Here is a 22,278-nt window from a genome sequence, read left to right as displayed (position 1 = left end):
GAAACACTCCTCTACTATCCTGAAACATTGCACCAGGTTTAGGGGTAGGGAGTGTTTCTAAGCACCCTCTCCACGTTTCCTGGCAAGCTATGCTAGTTCTGATCACTCCTGCAAAATACTTTCCCTTTGTACTGTCTTGGGATCCTAGGCATCAGCTCTGGTTCTGCATGCCACCCAAGGGACGGAATGCATAATTTATTAATGCCGCCTCTTAATATCTCTTTGTTGCAACTGCTCCTTCTGAAAGTGGTGATGATAATTTCTACATCACAAGAGAACTGACACTTAACTGGGGCGTAACTGGAGACTGAAAGAGACTTCTGCTTTCCTCAAAAGCCAGAATTGCAGTGCTACAAGGTACTCTTATTATGCAGTGAAATAGCTGATTGCATCCCTTACACTTTTAGATGACCCATGGTTCTATATAGACCCTGCTCCCAGCAGACCTGAAAGTATTCTGTATTTAAAGATGCAGAATCACTAGAGGGTTGCTATTGATCCTGCTAAGAATATAAAACAAGAGTGGCCATATGTGATGTACACATCAAAACCATTTTCTTCGATTTACAGAAATACCTGTCTGTTGTGATGTACACTCTACCTGCCAATCTATACACTTCATCTGTCTGAAAAGGATATTCGTTATCTTTGTGAAAATTATAAATAACATTTAAATCCATGGGAAATTACTGAAAATGAGAGCCAAAGATGTGCTGAAGGGAATCATTCTAGCTGAAGTAAGCAACCACCAGGATGTATCCCTTTCATAGTATTTCTGGGTGAACATTTTGGTGCTTATGGGCAGGCAGGGATCAATATACCTTGATGTCAGGGCATCACCTCAGCACCACAGCCCTCCACACAAAAATCCTTTTCCCTGCTCTCTTACAGCTCTCAATCGCCTGAGTCCACACAAATAAGGAGGCCACATGCATTAGGCATGTTAGGATGCAGACAGATCTGTCAGCGCGTTTGTTAAATCTGCCAAACCTTTTCATTTGTGACTCAATTCACTCAGATTTGTAACAACCCCCATAGCTGTACATTAACCCCCTTGGTTACATTTGCCGTCTGCATCGAGGTATCAGAAAATCCTTTTGTCTTTTGACTGGTTGGCTGCAACCTGGAGCACGTTGTTTACTGGAATGGGTAAGAAGCTCTGGGGAGAGCTTCTTTAAGATATTCAGAAATTAAATAGGTCAAGCTGAATGGATACAGAAAATGCTGACCCACATTTAGGAAATTTTTCCTTTCTCCCCTAACCTTAAATAATGTCAATCTTCTGGGCAGTACCACAGCAGCAGCTCAGCCCGCGGCCGCCATAGGCCGGGAAGGGCCAGTTCCTCGGCGTCACCCACACGAGCCCTTGGGCCCCAGCAGCCCCCGGCCCGCCGGGACACACCGCCTGCCCGCTGCGGCTCTGGAGCGATGCCCGCCGGGGGGGTCAATGGGATGGACAGGCCGGCCTCCCCATAGCCAGCCCCGCCTGGGCGCGGCTACCGACCACCACCTTTACAGGACCGGCCGATTAAAACCGTACGCCGGCCGCTGGGATTCAAGGCCGCAAGGACCGCCATGTCAGGCACCGCGGGGACAGGGCCTCGGGGCGGGCTCCTTCCGGGCCGCCGCTATGAGGGGAGGCGGCGGGGGAGCTCCGCGCTACTTTTCCACGGCCGCCTGCGAAGCACCACGGCTCGGTAAGCGCGGTCCCGCAGCGATGAGGCGGGAGCGGTGCGAAGCCGCCGGGGCAGGACCGGATCGAGGGGGCGGAGCGGAACGGAGCGACGCGGCTCTTCCGCTAGTCGGTCTGCGTCGGGGGGGGAAGAGGGCGGAGCGCGGCCCCCGCCATGTCCAAACACGTTTTCCTCACGGGACCCCCAGGTAACGGGGGCAGGAGGAGCCTGGGGAGCGGGGTGAGGGGGAGCGACGCGGCCGCTGGGGCCTGGCTTGGCTCGGCTCGGCCTGGCCTGGCCAGCTGGCCTGCGCGGGGCTGTGAAGCGCTTGGAGCCGTGGGAAAGCACTTGCCGGCGGCCCCAGCACTTGCCCTTGGGATGCGGGAGCTCCCGGAGCGCCTCCTGCTGCAGCCCGGCCCGGCAGTTGCCCGCAGGGTGACCCCGGAGCGGCGTGCAGGCCTGTGGCTGTCCCCCTGCCTGGGTGTCACCTGTTGAGGTCAGAGGTGCTGCATTAATTAATTTGTTCCTAATGAAAGCCCGTTTTAGCTCCCCATCCACTCACATGGCACAAATGTGTCCAGGTGCTACTGCTTTTTCTTTGGCTTTTGCCATGCAGTTCAGTATTGGGGGAGAAAATCCTTCTGGACAACTAATCCAGCTTCGTTTAACTTCAGCCATTAATAATTTCTGAGCGCTCATCTTTTCTGTAATGTAGATGAGGGTCAACAGGCACAGACTGAAGCTTTGGAGGTTCTGTCTAAATATGAGGAGAAACTTCTTTATTTGAGGGTGCCAGAGCACTGGAACAGGCTGCCCAGAGAGGCTGTGAAGTCTCCTCTGGAGACATTCAAGACCCACCTGGAGACATTCCTGTGTGATCTGCTCTGGGTGCACCTGCTTTAGCAGATGGGTTGGATTAGATGATCTCCAGAGGCCCCAACCATTGTGTGATTCAGCACTTCCAGCCTGAGTAATGTTCAGTTATAGGTAATAATTCATATCCCATATGTGCAGGCCTTGATTGAAGCAGTGGAGTAGTCTGTCATGGTATGGGAGTCCAATTATTGTGGAGGTAGAGTGGCACAGAGCATGAGGGTCGGACTGTAAGGTTGGTGAAGAAATATCGCAAAGCTTTCTTTTATGGCCTGAAAGTAAAGAAGTGGGCCTAATTTTCCTTTTTATGAACCTTTCTCCTCTTGTCTGGAATTAGTTGAAAATACTGCTAGGCTGAGATAGCAGTGCCTTCCACCCATTTAATTCTGTTTTTTCCGTTCACCAAATAAAGACAGCCCTCCAGGAGACACAGAGGTTAGGCCTGCTTAGGCCTTGTCTCTGTTCATTTAACTGAATTTGAGGGAACTGTTTTGATTAGCTAAATGTATAATTCTAAGCTTTCTTAAACTTAGTTTGAAGCATTTTAGCTTTCTTTGGCAATTTACTAAATGAAGGTAACCAAATTAGAGATGGCAAATCTACTTAGCCAAATGAGTATAAATTCGCTTATATAGACAAAGCCCTGAAAAGATGGTAGATACTGATGGTGCCACATTTGTCGTTTTATTGTTCGAATGCCAGGAATCCCTTTGGCTTCAATTTTGAAAAGTTTGCTTAATTGTTTGACTAGGTCCCCTTGCAGCCACACAATGTTTTGCCATTAATATTGATTATTAAGAAAGTAGTTCCTACACCTGCTTATAAACTAAGGGAGGAATTTGGTATGTACATGTTGAAATTATTTCTGTTGACATCTTCAGGCACCTCACATTTGGTCTATAGTCCTTATCTCCAGGAATTTAAAGGTTTATTCTGCAGGATATTTTCTGTCTTCTGATTTTTTTTACAACAACGATTAAAAATGAAGTGATAACACTAAATTTTGTGAGAGGCGATAAAGTTGAGTTTGAAAGGAGATTGTCAAGGGATGTACTTGTGCAATGGCAAAGGAGAAGAAATAGCTCCTTTGTGGGAACTGAGAGGATGTCTGGAACATGGCCAACGTCCACATTGTAGAAAATACATCAAACTGTGCTAGGAGACATCAAATGGTGAGGGTTTTAAGGATCTGTCTTAGGGTAAGAAAATGGATTATAGGACCACAGGCTAGTTTATGAGATCACTTTTGGAGGTATAAAGGAGGGTCAGCTATGAGCCCAGACCAGATTGCTCAAGGCTTTATATCCAGTCAGACCTTGAAAACCTTAAAGGGTATGAAGACTGTACAACCCCTCTGGGTAACCTGTTCCAGGGCTTGATTGTCCTCACCATAAAAAAGCTTTTCCCTGTATCTAGTCAAAACCTCTCTTGCGATTCTGTTGTTGGAAATACCTTTTGCCATGTAGGACCTGGTATCTCGGGGGCACTGAGTACTTCTGATTTCTAGGACATCAGCAGAAGTAGGGTGTCCTTTGTGTCAGTTAGGCTCCTGGTAGCAGTCAGTTTTGACTTTATGATCTAACAGGGGGTGAGCTCAGCTCTGTTCTTAAAAAAACAGTGAATAGCAGTGGTAGGAAGGGAAGTTCATAAAGCCATTCTTCCAGTCAGCTTGGGTATCTGTTGTGTAACAGCATGGCTCTTGTGTGTTTACGTGCCTTGAGGCAAGCTTTGTTGCCTGCCCACACACTATTTAAACTAACAAATTTAGTGGTAGCCAGCGATATTTTTACCGTTCTGTTGTGACTTCACTGTAGACATACTTCTTAAAGGCTGAAAAAACATTACAATATCAGTACAAGATGAAGTGTGAAAGGTGTTTCTGTTCTTCCCTTTCCTTCCATTTAAAAAAAAATAAATTTGCAGACCTAATCAATGTTCCCGATGAACTGATTAATTACTGTGGTGTTTACAAATGAGCTTTTAGTGGAGAAGAAGATTAATCCTGTGTGCTTTTTGTTCCCTCTTTATTTTTAGGGGTTGGAAAGACTACTTTGATACAGAAAGTCTCTCAAGCTCTAAAATCCTCAGGCATTTCCATTGATGGATTTTACACAGAGGAGGTTAGAGAAGGTGGCAGGAGAACAGGATTTGATGTTGTCACTTTGTCTGGAAAACGAGGACCTTTATCTAGAGTCAGGTACTGGGGTTTTAATAGCTTTAACTGGCTTATTGTTTGATGCTTCTGCTTCAGTCTGTCAGCATGTTAAATGCTCTTCCAGAGGGTGATTTCCAGCACACATAGGACTTTTGTGGTCAGGTGCTTTGGTCAGTTCTTGTGTCCTGCCTGATGCCTGTATTGTGTATGTAGACAATGTCTGTATTGCCTAGTGAAATACTGAAAATGTGCTAGGGAAAGGTGTTCTCTCTTACTGCCTTCTTTACGCCAGATAGAGAGGAAGCGCTACTGAGCGTTTTGTTGTGAGGCCACTTGTCTTTGGGATACAGTAAGTGGCTTATTGTAGTCAAGGAGGAAGATTTTTTGTTTTCACCAGCTAATTTATGGGGACAGAAGTGGAAAATAAAAGAGAAATTGTATATAAAATTGTTCTAAAGAACCACTGTCTGGCCCACAAAACCCACATGTGAATTTTAAGAAAAAGAGGGTTTCAGAGCCCCACTAAGAGGGGGGCCTCTGGAGTGCAAAGGGGCTCACAGTCTCTGCTGATTTACTAGACTTAGCTTTTCATGCTTTGAGCAAAAATTAGTCTAGGTCCAGATGCACCTCATTCAGACATAGTTGTCTGACTAAATAATTTGCATATTGTTAATAAAGGAGGTTTACCTAGGACAGTGTGATAAAGCATGCAAACTGAGTATTTTTCCAAGATTGTTTAAAGGTTTTGCAGCCCACACTGAGATTTGGGCTACTGCTGTGATGCTGTCTGTAGTGTCACATTACCAAATTCAAAGATCTGAAATGCAGGCGTATATTTTGATTTCAGTGTAAGTACACCTGCTGGATTTTATATCCTATGGTCCTTCCATACACTGTTCAAATTTGAGCTTACACAGTTGTGAAGGTAGCTTATGGTATATTTATTATCTGAGAGTATGCTGTCTGCAATATACCCTAATGGATGGTTTGCAGAGTTTCTTTCCTTTTCTTGAAAGAATGAAGGGGGTTTGACTTATTAGGATAACTTCTCATAAATCCACTTGAAATGACTGCAGTGAATTCTCACTAAGCTCATTATTTAGAAGGAATCTTGTGTCTCTTTTTCAAATTCAGTTCTGGTTCTTCTACTTCAAGACGTGAATATCGAGTTGGACAGTACGTTGTAGACCTTGTTTCATTTGAGCAGCTGGTTCTACCTATGCTGAGAAATGTAAGTATTCTATAAAAGCTGCTGAAAAATGGATGTTTTATGATAATTAGTGTTATTGGAAGGCTGTTCTAGAGCGCTAGTTTTGGATATTAATAAGTGGCCTGTTTCTCGGGTATTGAAGTTACTGATTGACTTCAGGATCAGGAAGCCGGAGGGGAAAATCTGGCTTGTTCTCTTGTGCTTACTGTCGTGTTGGAGAGATTGCAATCCCCTCCCATTCCTGATCTGATATTGTCCTGTGAGCCGGACCTCCTTGGCCTGTGAGATGGCCAATAGGAAGGTTTTTCCTGTGCCACCATCTCGCATATAGGAAAGCAAAAAAAATTGTATGAGTGGCTTACCATGCAGAACGGGGTGGAGTCAGTGGGTCTGAGAAAAAGGCTTTTTCTGCTGCTCTTCTTTACAGCATTTTTTTCCCCTCTTGCTCGGATTCCCATCTTCTTCCAGTGTAAGCATTTGGTTATTTTTGATTCTGTGTTTTGATTACCGTTAGTACCTGCAGAGTGGTAGGTTTTAACTGATAATGGTAGCCTTATAATTTGGGATTTAGCTTGCTGCACAAGGCGTGTTCTGACTGTGACAAGACTTTTCACTCAGGCCTTTTGCTGTCCTTCTTGAATATTCTGTTACTGCCTTTTTCCCTCTTCCTCTCTCTCACTCCAACCTTTCCCCTCTCCAAAATTAAACAAGAATAGATCTGATTTTGGCAATAACATATCACAAGCATTGTTCAGCAGCTGCTGAACTGTACTACGAAAAAAATCCTATTGTGATTTTTGCACACTGCCAAAGCTCAAGGGGCCAAGCAAGAAGAGACTTCTTAATGAACTTTGAAAGGAAAAAACAAAACAACAAAACATAGAGGTTCAAGGAGCAAAAATGAGAGTAAGGATCTGATTCTTATTTTTGTCAAGGAACTTTAAAGTCTGAGAGCAGGGAAGCAAGGGTGTTGCAGGCAAGGGAGAAAGGAAATGTGAATAAAATGGAACAATTTTTATATTTTTAATTTTGCTGTAATTTGATTGACTGTGTTAGTAAGTAGAAGGATAGTTTAATAAAAAATATTTTATTAAGCCAGTGCTGTACTTGGAACATTTTTACTGCTGCGTTAATGTGAAGTCCAGGAGAGATCTTGCTAGAAGGGTGTTAGCAGTGTTGAGGTTTTCTGGTTGTTACGTAGCTTTCTGCAAGTACAGGAGAGTGAAGAGAGAAATAAAAGGGCCCAGCAGAGTCGGAAAGTGCATGACCCTATTCTCATTCAAAGTGCTATTAATCCGTTTTGTGGGAATGTGGTCATGCATGTAGACAGCACAAAATGGGAGAGGAGGAGTGTGAGGAAGATCATAGACCTGAAACAAGAAGAGAAATGAAGAGCGAGGACAGGAGAGTTGTAGGTATGGCCTGGTTTGATTGGAGGCCAGCACGAAATGGGCATGTGCCCATTTAGCCTTGAGGACAGTTTCAGCTCTTAAAACTTGGGTCTCAATCACTCCAGTGAGAACAGAGATAGTTCCTACAATGGATGATCTCTCTGGTTCTGGAAACTTCTTCAGGCAGCACTGAGGATTTTTTTCCGAAGCAGAGTGCTCTGTTTCTCAATGTGTGACCTCATGACTAGTATTGGCTTTTTGGCTCACTGATCTATGAAAGGATTTTAGATAAAACAGCTACTCAGCAGAGACTTAGCTTGAAAAGATTTTAGGATGCATGTTATACAGTTCTTTCACTTTCCCAGAAGCAAATACTCTGCCTTCACAAGGGAAAACATTTTTTTCTTTCTTTCTTTCTAGGTTTTGTATAATGTGGCTGGTATTGATATATATTCATGGATCTTCAGTGATGTTTTGACTTGAGTTGATTTCCTCCTCACTTCTATAAACAATGGAATATAGTTCTTAGTTACTGTTACCAAGAGAGGGTAGGCAGTGCACCTCTTTTTCTGCTGCATAGTTCCTCTGCTTTCTGAGTTGCCTTTCCCTCAGTGATAATCACCCATGATCTCTCTTAGACTTCCCTGCTGCTCCCTCCGGATTGCACTATGGTACTGTTTAGCACAGTATTCACTTCTTGAAAAAAAAAAACCAACACATGTGGTTAATCATTAGTATGGTGCCTATCCTACCATCCAGGGGGATGGCTAGGGCTATAGAATAAGCTGTATCTCGACAAAGAAATGGTAGATGACTGTTCTGATGTGAGAGAGGCTTGGAAATGGCTTCATTTTATCTGTGTAGCTTTGAAGAAAGCTAGTTGTTCTGAGAAATGCTAGTTTCAAGCCTCCTTTGACCCAGCTGCAAGATGAGAGGCTTGCAAATCTAGATTTAATGCAAGTCTTTTTTAATGCTTGTGTTGCATGAATATTGATCTATTCTAAATGGATAATTTGATAGAAAGGGTGAAGTTTTGAAAAATTGGTGTCCCTCAGATGGATTGAGTGCTGCTAGGTGGCAAAGTGCGGTTCTTATTTGTGAAATAGTTTGTATGGGACCATGAAGAGAATTCTGCTTTGAAGGAAAACTGATATTACGGATATTTCCTGTCGTAGTTAGTATTTATGCTGTACAAATATTTTCATCTTTCAGAAAAATCTGTACTGAAGTAGAAATGATGGATTTATAAGTCTGTCATTTAGCAGCAGTGGCTTTGACTCTTCCACTTGCCCCAATATTACAATTGATTTCATTCTTTTGGAGGTATTTCTTTTATTAGCGTAGAAGAGATTTCTGTTGTTTTTTCGAAGTTCTTTGTTGGTTACAGTCTCCTGATGCTCTTTTCCACAGGTAAGCCATGGCAGTGATGCAGAGAAAACAGTTTGTGTCATAGATGAGATTGGGAAAATGGAACTCTTCAGCCAGGCTTTTATTCAAGCTGTTCGTCAAACACTGACTGGCTCAGGGACTGTGGTGCTTGGAACTATTCCAATACCTAAGGGAAAGCCGCTGGATCTTGTTGAAGAAATAAGAAGTAGGAAAGATGTTAAAGTGTTCAATGTGAGTAGTATTTAATATCCTTTAAACCCTTCTGTTCTAGGTTGCTGGTTTATATTTGGCTCAGTTCAAAAACTAATCATTACCAATTGATAGCTGTGGGTAGCTTGTATGAAATAAGTTTTTTAGTTTCCATTTCATTCTTAATGGGCAGGTGTTCACCTTATTAAAAACAAGTCACATTTGGCACTTACTGTAGTAGTCTCACTCAGCTGGCTTTGCTTGTGCGGGGCTGTAGAAGTAATGATGTAGTTGTTTTAAAAGGGTTTTTTTGCTGTACTATTATTGCCATACAAGTTTTCATTATTCGTAAGAGTTAAATCTTTTGAAGTACAGTCAGATTTTTAAATTTATTTCTTTTTCCAGACTGGCTTGCAGGAGTATTACCAGTAATCGTGTTCAAGCAAAAAAAAAAAAAAAAAGTCATCAGTGGAGTTGCAGAAATGATTTCTAGAAGAAAGACACTTGTAAATGGAGTGTATGTTCTCTGGAGTCAGTAAACCAATTTTGGAATTAATTGTGTTATTTTTACAGACATATTTTTCAGAACATTAGGTCCTCAAAGTGCATTTCTGATCAGTTACAGGGAGGTTCTCAAAAGCTTCCCAGAACAAAACATAGCCTGTTCACAGGAATACATGTGTGAGGTTTCTGTAACATCTGTAAGTGTCCTGAATGCTTCACAAAAACAAGCTAAACACAGTCCCGACTCCTTTGATTTATTTTTCTGCTCAGTGTGTACTATTTTTAGTAGAGAATAAAGCTATATATGCAAAACTGAACTGTGCATCTCTATTAAATATAAATTCAGTAAGTGGGACTTACATATCCTGGCTTACTACAAGAGGTCATGTGCTGTAGAGCAGTATACTGTAGCAGCCTGTTCTTCAGATGCACATTGCAGTGAGGATGCTTAAGTTAATTTTTGTCCAAATGAATCAGGAAGGAAAACTACTATCTCAACAGCTTTGTACTGAATGGTCTTAACGACTGCAGGGAAAGCAAAGCCTCCATCTTCTTTTTTCTTCTTCAAAGTGAGATTAATAAAACCGCAGTGCTCAGGCAAGTTCCTCAACTTTCTTTTAGTTGGTGCTCCCATCATCATCTTCAATTTCTGCTTTTTTAAATAAATCCCTGTTTAATTAAGTGCTAGAGCAATCCGAGGAGCAAAGATGAGAGAAGATTTGTTTCCTTGTACAAGCATTCAACTCCTACCCTTCCTTTTGGAGATAAAACCCCAGGTTTCCCACTGACGAACTGATGTGTGTTAGTTGTCAGGGTGCTGAACAGGGATGCACGTGAATGTGAATTTGTTATGACTGGCCATACAGAGGGAGGACTGGGGAAGAGAGGCTGGAGAAAGCCTTGCTGAAAGTAGCACTCACTTGGTGCTTTAGGCTACAGTCACAGCAAGGCAATAGTGTGGTTTTGGTCCTCTCAGAGGAGGAAACAGTGCTAGAAAACAGCATTTGGCTTTTCAAGGGAGCTTTTGAGGCTTCTGCTGCCTGATTTTATCAGGGGATGTTCTGAGGGCGCATACCACTCAGCCTGGGTTGTTGGCTGTGTCAGTCTGCCCACACAGCTTTCTCTTGAAGTGCCAACTACACCCAGCTCAAGTCGTCCTGTAAATTTCAGTGGAGCAATGTTTTCTCTAGCTAAAAAAAACTTCACCAAAAAAGCCATCCTGTTTATGCTGCTGAGATTAGGATATGCAGGTTTCTTATATTTAAATAGAGTTCTCTGTTGAATCTGCTAGCCAAAAGCATGGGTGTGAAATGTGTGCCGGACTGCAGTAGTTCCCAGGTGGCAGAGACCTATGCTGAAGTCTTGTGCAGGAGAGCATGTGTCTTGCTTGCTCCAGTGACATGCTACACGCTCTTTCCCAGCTAGTTAAAACGTGTGTATGAGGCGGAACAGAACCTGCCCGTGGGGAGCCAGAGGTGTTACTGGCTAAATGCTGCATCACCAGATCTGTGCCTTAAGGGCTGTGGGCTGGAGAGAGCCTGGAGTGTCCCAATAGCTCATGGTCAGTAATTCCTTACTGACTTTTATGGTGCCTGGAAGTGTGCGGAAGTAAATGGCAACTTTCCAAAAAAGTTCTGCCTGCTTTGTCAGTTGATATGGAGTTAGGCTGCATTCAAGTAACTCAGCAGAGTTTTCTCATCCTTTTTTTTAGTGTCACAAGGATAGTCGTGATGTTTGACACTGATTGCGTAGAGACAGCTGTTTGGGGTTTTATAGTCACTTCTGTCTTGAAAGCATATTCAGTTAGTGTAAATGGGCCCAGATGCCCTAAAAGCAGGTGAGGATTTGGTCCCAAATGTTTAATTTCTTATGTTTTGAGCACTTAACTATAGGAGTTCTGATATGTAACACATTTTTTTCCGTTGTTGCCCAGTTCAGTTTTCCTGAGAACTAAACTTTACAGTGAAACTACAGAGGCTCTTGTTGCACTTCCCAGGTCTATGTAGTTTTGCAGACACAGTGTCATAAATAGGATCAGATTATCCTTAGCAGCTGCCAGATATTAATTTTCTCCCATTTTACCATCTATTAATTTTGTTTCCATGAAACCCACTAGTGAAGTTTGGTTGCATATGCCTTTTAAGAAAGAAAACAAATAGTTAAATGGATCAAAAGAAGAAAAGGTTCCATTTGAACAGACTGTACAAGAGATGTTTCATTGATGGTACTTTAACAGTTAGGGGAGGAAAGCTTTTGTCCTCTACTGTTGCCTGCTTGGAGACTAGGGGTAGTTTCCTCCACCTAAATGCTTCGTATAAGCAGTGTCTGCAGTTATTTTCAAGTCCCTGTCTAAAAATCTACCCATCTGTTTGTACATTCAGTGCAGATACTGGGAAATGTGTTCTCTCTGGGAAAGCTGCCTGCACAGAATGTCTCCAGACCTTAAGAGGAGACTTATATCTATCGAGCAGCCTTTGTAAAACAGTTGTGAAAATTTCCCAGCACTTGGCACTTTCTCTCTGCTGCTCTCACTGGACTTCTGGCATGTAGGTATGGAAAAGGGATAGATAAAATGTAGTATTGTTTTTGTTGGCTGTGAGACAGTAGGAAGAGCTATTAAATGTTCAGAAGGTTCTTTGAAAGTCAGGATATTGGGACACTTGCTGTGAGATTTAGAGTTTGGCTGATCTATGCTTTGTGCCTTGTTTACCTTGGGGTCTCTCAATAGGCTTACTGAAGAGCAGTTCCACTTTTTGTTGTCCTGCTCTCTTTGTTATTGTGGGATATTCTGTTTATCTTATAATAGGCTTGGAATGATACTCAATAAAACCAGCAACACTTCAGGCAGATCTGCCCTTTCATTCCCTTTTTTATGTCATTTTTTAAATCACTTTAATGTTGATCTGCTGTCTTGAATTCAAGTGGCGTAGGTAAGACCATCGTCTCTAGGTTTTCCAGTGTTGGTTTCCAGCGTTTGGACAGGATGTCTGTGCTTGTAAATAGCAGTAGGTTCCTCGAGCCAAACTGTTCAGGTAGGACTGTCACCTGTTTAATACTACTTTCTCCTGTTCAGTATTGACTGCGGTACTGTAAGGGATACAAACCCTTGTGCTCAGATCTTAGATGGACCTACAGGGAATGCAGTGAATCCTTGCTGGTAGAGACTTTTATGCCATGCATAGCATGGTGTCTCTCTTTCCTTGTCAAACAGCATTTCTCAAACTTAGTTAAAAGTATGGATGCCCTTACTGTGTTTTGGCTCATCTGTCTTTGTGTGTTTTCTTCCTGCCCTCTCTGCAAGGATTTGAACAGTGGGGAAAATTTCTCAGACTTTTGAAAATGAGGCTTTTGCTGACATTTCACAATTGTTTGTTAACTCTTTCACCACCGCAGCCATCTCCCCAGGTTTTGATTGAGTTAGTGATGCAGGGCACTCTGGGTCACTGGGCTCTGTATCAGGACCTGGTCTGTGAAGAAGGGGTAATTTACACCCCCCTCCCCACCAGTTTGTGCTCTGTTGTTGCTGCCCCTGGGAGCTGAGCTGACTGGCAAGTGCTGGCATTTGCTTGGCAGTTCACAGTGAGCTGCAGGTGCTACAATGCAGATGGGCCTAGCAAAGGACAGGAGAGTGAACTATATGGATTCACATGTACTGGTCTTAAAGCCCAGCATTTCCATGGACTGGTCAACGAAAGGCATACCCTAGTGTGCTACAAATACATCAGCTTTCTGAAGTAGTCTTATTTCGTTTTCAAGATGTTTCTATCCTGCAATGCTAAGGTTTCTCAGAATACAGAGTTGTGCTGCTAAGTGTGTTTTAATTTTTGTCACTGCACGTGTTTTTGACTAGATCTGTCATCCTAATAAATACAACCCTTTCAAGTACTGAAGGCAAAAGAACTCCACTTTATAGTAGGAAAATTATATTGGGTAATTGAAAAGGATTTCTGGTAATGGCAAAAGTACATACTGGTTCTTCAAGTGATTCTTGTTAGTTATTCAGGCCCTGAATAATACTGCAAAATACCATGGCTAATTACATCAAAAAGATCACTGGATATTCAATTAAATATGCAGGTTTGTGGGTTCAGCTTCTCAGTAGCAGGGGGGCAGTTGTTTGACTCTCAACATTTGTCCAATAAGAAAGAAATGCATTTGAATTTCTGCTTTGTTCTTGAAGTAGTGGTTATTGATCAAATTATATAAGTTTTAATTTCTCTTACTCTAGGTCAGTAAGGAAAACAGAAACAGCATTTTGCAAGACATCTTGGCAGCTGTGGAATCCTGCAGAAAATGAAGACCTTGCCTGTAAACACTAAAGCTTTTATTTTTACAAAACATTACAACATTTTGCGGATGTTTTAGAATCTGTCCTTCCTGCTTTAGTCCCTGGAGGCTTTACTGGAGCCTTCAGAATAAGCAAGGTAAAGCTGGTAATACTCTAGAATGTGAAAACGAGATAGCGGGATTCTTGTTTATTCAGTTCACAAGCCAATTCATTCAAAAAATTGAACAGATGCATAGTTAACATGCAGTTCTAATCTGGGCATTTGAAAGTTAGGTGGTCTGACTCCGATCCTAGTGACACCAGCTAAAAGCAATTAACTATCAAATCTGTTTGTGATCTTGGTCTTTCAGAGTGTGGTGTGGACTGTTCTGCCTAGAGGGCAATTCAATATCTGGATCTCAGCCCTGGTGTAACACAACAGAATCCTGCCCAAAATGCGTGTGTGCTCTTCCTGGATTATGTAGAAGTATCTTTGCTGTTGGTGACTCCGCTTAGGTGTGTTTCAGCATGGGTGCTGAGGATTCATGAGGTAGAAGGCATAAGCAGATGGTCTCCTCCTGACCCCGGACACCCCTCTCCAGTTGCAGTATAAGAAGGGTTACCTGGAATTTCATAGAAATTTCCTGTAGTCCCAAGTGTCGTTTACAGAATTCCACTTCAGGGGGGAAAATAACCAACTCTACCCTCTCCTAAGTGGCCCAGACAGTAGTTAAGAGGGCTGCATTATATATTTCTATATATATATATATAATCTGTATATAAATCTTTAAGTCCATGAAGTTCAGTCAAATCTTATGTTTTTCATGCAGAGTTTATTAAGTCAGGATTGACTTAATACTCCATTTTTCTGTAGGGGCTTTCCAATCAGTTATGTTTATTGACACTTTTGTCTGGTTGGGTTTTTTTCCTTATTTGATTCTGCACATGCATAATAGTTAATGGTGAAATAAGAAGTGTTTGAGAATATTAGACAATGTTTTTTCCCTATGGGGTGTGCAGATGTGTTCAGGAAAAGTGCTACCACTTAATCAGTTTCGCATGTTGTGAAAACAGAATTCCTTCCCAGGTGCACACTTGTTCACTGTGTGATTTATAGTCATCTCTGGCTGCAAAAAGTTATTAATAATTCAATCATTTCTTTTTTCTGTTCAGTTCAACAACCATTAAAATGAGCAAAGTCTTTAAAAGCATTTTCAAATGTCAGTGATTTATTTCTGTAAAACTGACACCCCAAGTTGTAGTGGGGCTGGATGGGGAGAGGCATTTTTACAGGTGCCCTGGAAAACAGCTGAAAACATGAAGGGAATGTCCTTTCTCTTTCCAAATGTTCAGAACGAGGGTCTGGTACAAACGTTGCCCCTCCACAGATGATAGGAGGTACACGCCATGTTAAAGGATGCCATGGCCTTGTTCCCTGACTGCCTGTTCCGCTACCATGCTTCCCAAATCCTTTTGGATGATAGTATCATCCACTTCACATTTGCAAAAAGGGGATTCTTCTCAGGGTCCTGCTCCTTTGAGAATGTACAGCTCCTGGCTGCTTTTTGCAAAATAAGGCTGTGCCCTGAAGGTATCACTAATCCCCCATAAATTACTTTGGCCATCTTAGACCAGACACCTTGTTAGAGGTGAAGGACTTGGATCAAAGCAGACTTTTTCAGAGCTATGTGCCATAGACTTTCGAACAGAAACCTCTCTGCTCTTCCATGCTGTATGTCCTGCTGTTCCAATGTTTAGTCTCTTAAGCTGTCAAATATGCTGCAAAAGAATTGTTCTTTCAGTGATGAGATGAGTCACGAGTATAGCAAGTTTTTAGTGGGACTGCAGTTGAATCTTAGATGAGGACTGACCTTTAAAGCTAAATAAAATGGAGATATTTGGTACTTTGCTGTAGAGTCTGGGGAGGGGAGTTATTTCAGGAGTGATGGCAGAGTTCAGTTTTCCATATTCCAGCTCAGCCAGTATTGTTGGAAGCAGTCTTTGTTCCTCCTAAGAGCAGATATATTGCCCTTCCTATAATGCCATGATGCCCGCTGTAGTCCCATCACTTATTTGGCTGGAAAAAAAAAATCATAACAAGTAGTTGGGAGCTTTTGCTCAGTGTGCCTATAGTGCTTTTAAGCCATTGTCTAATGGTGCAAGGAAGACCTTTTATAGTGAGGGTAGGTAATCACTAGAAAACATCATAAAATGGAGCTGGATTTTTTGTTCACTGGGAGTGAAGCATCAGCCCTTTCAAATCAAAGGGTATTTTTGCTACTGAGGTCATTGACTCTTGCTTTCTGCTACTTATCTCAAGATGGGTCAGAGACTTTAATTAGTTGGTGTTCTTTTTTTAAAGCCCATCTTCTCTCTGAGCTACATAGTGTTTTTCAAGGGAAATAAAGAGAAATTTCGTGGTCTGTGTTCAGCAGGAGATCCTGGATGACCTTACCAGTTGAGTTCCAGCCTTTTAATCTGAGACAGTCCTGAAGAAATTATTCGCCCCGTTTCAAATATACATTGAGTGTGAAAGTAATATTTCCAACTGAACTTAGTTTTTATGACACCTTGCATTTACTTTAGAGATAAAAAAAATTATTGTCTGTTCTTGTGCTCGTAAAATATTTGGAAGGCCTTGAGAGCACTGTAACAACAGAGCATTCACAATTCCCCTGATGGGCCCATTTTACTAATAGCCCACATTGGGTGAAAATAACCTCTGATGTAGCCGCAAGACTCCAGATGACAACATTAGTGCACCTGCAGGTTTTAATTGGTGCAAAACCAGGGAGAATATGAGGTACCAATTACTCTCTCAGAGCCTGAGAACTGAGGATGGTTTTGGCAAGGAGGTTTGTAATTCCAACATAAAATGGCACACAGCATGGAATAAACAGGGCCTGCATTATTTATCATGCATTAGACAATTTTTGACTTGTAAAAGTCTGAGAAAGCTGAATGAGAGAGGTGAATCTTTAACACTGGACCTGCTGCAAAGTTAATAATATGTAATATGTCTGTCTCGCAGATTTAAGGATGTACAAGCACTAGTGAAACATTGTAATTAAATACTAGCTTCCAATCCAGGGAGTAATCTAAATATGGCAATAATTGTGTAGCTAAAAAATATGCATTGATGAGAAGATGATTATTACATGCTGGAGAATTTCACTGGTAATTCTAATCTTCTAAAATGAGCTGCACAAAATTCAGCTAATCTTTAACTTAAATTCCCCAGCAAGAAAAGAACAGTTGGTGGGTTGGAGCCAAATGCAGATAACATTTCTTGCTTTATTCTAATAAATAGTGTTTTAAAAAAGCTGTGATGACATTGCGGAGACTCCTAAGAACTTAATTGTTTCAGAACGTCATTCATAGTTTTTGAGGTGATCTGGCCATCTTGTTGAGGGGAAAAAAAGACTCACACTGGTAAATCCTTTTTGTCAATGTTTGTGTTAAATGCAATGAATGCCAAGATTTTTCTGTCTCTAGGAATGAGGTGAAACTTCTCAGTGAGAAATCTACTTTCTTTCACAGAAGAAGTTTGCATGACGCTTCAAAATGGAGGAAACAGCAGGACCTTCAGCATTTGTATTTCGGAATGAACAGAAACAGTCTTTGTATGTTGTGCCCATCACTGTTTCCTACTTGTGGTGGGAAACAGCCGGGCTGAAGGCCAGGCTGGGGACTTGCCAGCGTACCTGGGGATGTGAGTTCAGCAGTCTGTGGTTTGCTTTGGAAAAATGTTACTAAAAACCTTTTTACCAGATCTTTGGGCCATGATTCACCCTTAGGAGTATAAAACCTGGCTTTTGAGTTATGATGTAAACAAGAGCTTACTAGTGAAAGGAAAGTTCAGGAAAATAAAATGGGAGGGGGGTCAGTGTCCCACATGCAACGCAAGGGCTTAAGTACTGCGGTTTGTGCTACTGTTCTGTTCCTCTCTGCGAGGGCCCCACTGAGCCAGTGTGGATAAAAATCACTCCCCCTGTTTCTTTTCAGCAAGGGTGATGTTACCTGGATTAAGCTTTGTCCCTTCTGCCATTTCTATGGAAGAACCTCATGTACTAAATGCTCTTGTGGATTGAGTTTTTGGCTTCCTCAAAGGACACGTTCAGCCTTCCAGCAAGATGGGAACGTCACGGCTTTCAGGTTGTAGAAACAAGGGGGTTCTGGGCTGGTTGAACAAGCATCTGGCAGGCTTCTGCCTTTACCCCCTGCTGAGTAAGTGGCCTCTGCGGGTCTGGAAAAATTGATGTATAGCCCCTGAATCTTCAAAATTGACACAAAATGAAACTACGTATAAAAGGTACTTCTGTGTTGGTAGTGGCTGTTCTTCCTGCATCACAGCTATGGTAAGAAATAAGACCTGTAATGCATGCAAACTGTTCAGCCTGAGCAGCTTCAGGGCCAAGTTCTAACAACTGCGTTACACGCAGTGAAACCTGCCATCAGTGCTGCAACTGACTTAAAAGCAGAGCTTTTCATTCAGGGCCCAAAACTGCCCAACAAGTGGGGTTCCTGAGGTGTCACAGGTACCTCCATCTTGCAGCTCTGAAGCATCTAATGTATAAGGTTAAGTATCAAGCTGCTTACGTCTCTCAGGAATAAAACTATGGCTAAGAACATATGCTGAGAACAGCACCCTACAGACTTGGGTGCCTTTTGGTGCTACGCAGAGCTGTTCTGGGCAGCTTACTGTTGAAATTAGGCCTTCTGTAAAGTCTTAGTACCTGTTTGTTAGCTTTGTTTGCATCGGAGCCTTAAATGCATCTTCGTCAGGTAGAAAGTAACTGGGTCTTGTCTCTACCTCATGCAAACATAGTGGAGTCTAAGATGATGTTTGTTTGATCAGTACAACCTCATACCTAGTTACAGGTTTTATTTCTAACCATCATGTCTTATTATTCTGTAGGTTTAGTATGCTTGAGTTGGATACATAGAATATTTTAGGTTAATTAGGACTACTGGAGTTACTTATTTTTGATGGAAATTAATTCAAACTTAAGTTATCATAGTAGACTGCCATGGAAAAGCCCAGAGTGCAGAAATGGGGCTGGTTGCTGTCACTGAGAGCTCTCCACCTACCTTTGTAAGCTCCATCCATCATGTGTAATGAAGCACTTCATGAGCAGGGTAGTGGGAAGAAGGGTACCATCTGCCAGAAATGGTCAGAAGGGAACAGCTGAATTCAGTTTTCTCTTCTGCATCATACCTGGGTGCTGGAGGAGACATTAGCAGGGCCTAAACCATGCTGATGACTATGTGTGTCAGGGGTCTGTACATTAATAATCTGCTTCTGCCCTTGTGAACATGAGCAGAATTTTTCCTGGATTGTGTTGGGCTTTATAAATAATCAATTCATTAATATCTGAACTGAAAGAAAAACAATAGATGTCTTAATTTAAGAAGGCAGAAAGCAAATGAAAACAATTCAGAATGAAAACCCAAAAACTGCTGCCACACAAAAGGTACTTGGATCATTTTATTTTCACTAGGTGTTACTTAGTTCTACTACTTAAGTGTGGCACAGTAGTAAGCTCAGAATGCAACTGTGTATCACCTGACAGAATGAGACTTAGCTACGGCAGCTCTTGTTAAATCTTTGTTAATTGGGACAAGATGGCCTGGCTGCACATCATTGTGTTGAGAATTAGAAACAACCTATGGTAGTTACAGTAAAGAGGAACAGCAAGACACTGATAGCTGCAATTGTTTTAATTAAAAAAAAAATATGAGCACAGGTGCGTGCTAAGGAAAAATTCATTCTAGCCTTTTGGCTTCCAAAGTAGTCATGCATTCCTGTAAATCAGTGTTTCTCAAACTTTGTGAAGGTGCAGCCTCCCTTGTTTGCCTCATCTGTCTTTATGCAACTATTAAATTGGCAGCAGCTCAGTTTCTCTGGGGGAGGGAAATGAGAAGGCTCTGTAATTACTGGCTACAAGTGTTTATGGACACTGAGCTGTGTCCAGCAATTAAAGGCATTTAGCTGTTCCCTTCCTAATACAAACACTTCCAGACGATAATTACAAACCTGCTTTGCACTTTCCTGTTCTTGAGGAGGATTCCCCTGGGTGCTTTGGCAACTCCCAAGGGGGCTGTTGCCTGGAATTTGAAAAACACTGGTGTAAACCAAACAGGAGCACGAGATAATACCTAAGAGCAGCTGCTTATGTAAAGCTGCTTTCTTTGCAAATGAGGTGCACCATATGCTTTGAAGGCTTTCCATGCATTGGATACTTTCTTTTCTCACGCTTGGCTTTTGTTAAACAGTGTAGCGTGGCTCAATCACATAATATTTCAATATGGCTGCATGCAGTATATCAATCTGTGATGGTATGTTGCTATTCAGAATTACCACCTGCATAACATGTTAAATAGAAATAAAAAATATTTGCTTTGGAAAAAAAAAAATCAGATTTAGCTCTTATGTTACAGTACATGTTGTACTGTCCTTTTACCTATTCATTGCTTCTGTTCTTTGCTATGTTATGTGTCAAATGCCAATTAGTTTGCATGCAATCAGCTGTTCAGTTATGGCAGGAAAGAGATGTCTTCTGTGCTTTTCACTGAGTTGTATTGATATTTCCCATTGTATTCACTCGTGATTCCAACCATTCCAGGAGAAGGAACATCGAACAGGTGGTATTCATTGTTCTAGGATTTACAAGAACCTGAGAGGAAGTGGCACTGTGTGTTTTCTAGGACATCTTCCAACTCTACCCATGACAAGGCCTTTCGCTGAAGAACATCTGCCCCACAGTATTCTTGTGTAGAAGTTAGAAAAATAAACATCTGGAGGTTGCTTGTTACATTTGAAAGAACCTAAACCCAGGTACAGATCCCTGACCTAACTTTCTTTAATTCTAAGAAGTGTGTGGCCTTTGTGCTAGGAATACTCCTACTGCTCCTCAGACAGGCTTTGCTGAGAAGCCGTGTCTTCCAGGGCCATATCTTCTTGGCTGGCCCTTCTGCACTCCAGGTTCTGACTGATGAACATGGCGTGGGCCAGACCTGCCTCTTGTTGCGGTCTGGGTTCTGTAGCATCTGTTGCTTCACAGGTCTCAGTAAGTTGCTGGAAAGAAAGAAAAGTCCATCAGTTTAGGAAATTTCCAAGTAATACTTCAGCTATTTTTGAAGTGACAGGTAAAAAAGTGAAAATTTGATTTAGGAATGTCATTCTGTGACACTGCTTGCAATTCTTAACATGCATTATTCCCAAGGGACTTCTGAAGAGTGAAGAGGTACTTGTCGCGCTTTGTGTTACGCATAAATTTGGAAGGAAAAGCAGACAAGGAGCGAGAGATTTTAGTACCAGAGATGTACATGTATAGAAAGCTATAAAATAATTTGGATTTAAAAGGACTTCTGGAGGTCATCCAGTCCAAACCCCCCTGCTCCTAGCAGGGCTGATTTCTAAGAAGTTAAATCAGGTAGCTCTGGGGCTTGCTTTATATACCAAATTTTAAGTCCAACTTACAAAGAACCCTTTTCATCAGAACAGGAATGCAATTATCAGTCTAAAAATGTTATTGCAGCATCACCCCACTCTAAGGACCTCATTAGTAGAAAAGCTTTCCAGAACTGTGCTGTGTTAACGTTTAAATAAAACACTTCCTCCTTACCACTTCCACTCAAATAGGCACCTGGACTCTGAGCAGTTACTTTGATGAGGACTCCTCTCATCTCAATTAATTGTGTAGTTTAAGTATCATCTAGGCTGCCAGTGGTGGGCAGGGAGAGACGAGTGTCCTGGGGAAGATTTCCTCTTGACAGCTATAAGGGTGAAGTGGCTTGTCCTCTCCACTGAGTACAGAGGCCACACCAAAAATCTACCGAGACTTCATGCCCAAATTTTAGATGGCTTAAAGTTGGACAAGGTGAATCCCACCATTAGTGCTTGGTATTGCAGACTGGCTGAGTTCTTGCCAATTAGGCTGTAAACTCTTGAGAGCTGGAATTACACCTTGTCAACTGATATGTTCAGCTGTACATGCAGAAATATTATTAATGCTCATTAGCGTACTAAAGCAGAATTGGACCCAGGTTAGTAACGTTCAGTCAACCTTTGTTGAAGTTCATGGCAAAACTCCACGGGTTGAGAGCAAAACACACATAGGGTAAGGAGTTTATTTTACTTGGGGTTTGAAGAATTCTTTGAAAATTAGGGAAGTTATACACAATTCAGAATGATAGTACCAGGAAAATCGTCTGGACTTTATCCACAATTTTCCCATTGGCAATTTGGTTCTATTTTGATGGGCCAAATGTGAAAGTCAGTCTTAATTATGTTGTCACTCAACCTTTAGTTGCAGTTGCTCTTTATCTCTAATCCATCTTTTCATGTTACTGCTCAGTAGTGCTGAGGTGAAAGTTCCAAAATTCAGGAAAGCAGCTGATGGCAACCAGAGTTAAATAAATATACTTAAGTAGACAATAAAACAATAACACTACTATGTGCATTAAGTTTTCCAGGGAAGATGGGAATAGAACTGGGCCCCTCCTGGGAAGAGGGCTGGAGGTTCTTTGTGTGCAACTGTTTTGCTGTTAGAAAATGCTGAATCACAGGGTATGCAGGTTTCCTTTAGGAAATCTTTCCTGCAGACTTCCTTTGGCTAACCCTT

At 42.0% G+C, this 22,278-nt stretch overlaps 2 protein-coding genes and 1 long non-coding RNA gene across 13 annotated transcripts in view; 1 reads left to right on the top strand and 2 right to left on the bottom strand.

Annotated features, from left to right (window-relative positions):
• Positions 1 to 1,354: 1,354 nt before the first annotated feature.
• Positions 1,355 to 18,783, top strand: NTPCR (nucleoside-triphosphatase, cancer-related). Of its 8 annotated transcripts, XR_011738318.1 has the most exons (7): positions 1,355 to 1,697; positions 4,581 to 4,743; positions 5,836 to 5,932; positions 8,713 to 8,922; positions 13,613 to 13,808; positions 17,192 to 17,363; positions 17,657 to 18,783. XR_011738318.1 is itself a non-coding variant. In XM_065833427.2 (6 exons), exons 1-5 carry the CDS (start codon positions 1,448 to 1,450, stop codon positions 13,679 to 13,681), a joined length of 789 nt encoding a protein of 262 aa, XP_065689499.2. In that variant the 5' UTR covers positions 1,355 to 1,447; the 3' UTR covers positions 13,682 to 13,692; positions 17,192 to 18,783. The 8 variants fall into 8 exon arrangements, 5 of the variants coding, with proteins under 5 accessions (XP_065689499.2, XP_065689498.2, XP_071662399.1 ...); XR_011738317.1 differs by having other exon boundaries at positions 17,192 to 18,783; XR_011738319.1 differs by lacking the exons at positions 17,192 to 17,363; positions 17,657 to 18,783 and adding an exon at positions 14,023 to 14,862.
• Positions 14,861 to 18,864, bottom strand: LOC139827563 (uncharacterized). The gene is made up of 2 exons (XR_011738320.1): positions 18,743 to 18,864; positions 14,861 to 15,728 (listed from the first exon to the last, which is right to left on the bottom strand). It is a non-coding gene; the product is annotated as an uncharacterized lncRNA (long non-coding RNA).
• A 1,271-nt stretch (positions 18,865 to 20,135) lies between these two features.
• Positions 20,136 to 22,278, bottom strand: part of PCNX2 (pecanex 2) — a 152,911-nt gene continuing 150,768 nt past the window's right edge. For 3 of the 4 annotated variants that reach the window (XM_071806293.1, XM_071806294.1, XM_071806295.1), the window contains one exon: positions 20,136 to 20,729. In XM_071806293.1, the coding sequence (XP_071662394.1) occupies positions 20,556 to 20,729 (174 nt within the window). In that variant the 3' untranslated portion in view covers positions 20,136 to 20,555. The remainder of the gene's footprint in view (positions 20,730 to 22,278) is intronic. The other variant, XM_071806297.1, reaches the window with a different exon arrangement.

This window comes from Patagioenas fasciata, chromosome 3, assembly GCF_037038585.1.
Source record: "Patagioenas fasciata isolate bPatFas1 chromosome 3, bPatFas1.hap1, whole genome shotgun sequence".
Taxonomy (NCBI): domain Eukaryota; kingdom Metazoa; phylum Chordata; class Aves; order Columbiformes; family Columbidae; genus Patagioenas; species Patagioenas fasciata.
Note: the sequence above shows the minus strand (reverse complement) of the source record. Positions and strands in the feature narration are given on the sequence as shown.

Coding starts and splice junctions, on each gene's coding strand:
- NTPCR (XM_065833427.2), top strand. CDS start 1,448: ATGGGATGGACAGGCCGGCCTCCCCATAGCCAGCCCCGCCTGGGCGCG. Junction 4,744..5,835: donor GGACCTTTATCTAGAGTCAG/GTACTGGGGTTT, acceptor TTTCAAATTCAG/TTCTGGTTCTTCTACTTCAA. Junction 8,923..13,612: donor AAGATGTTAAAGTGTTCAAT/GTGAGTAGTATT, acceptor CTCTTACTCTAG/GTCAGTAAGGAAAACAGAAA.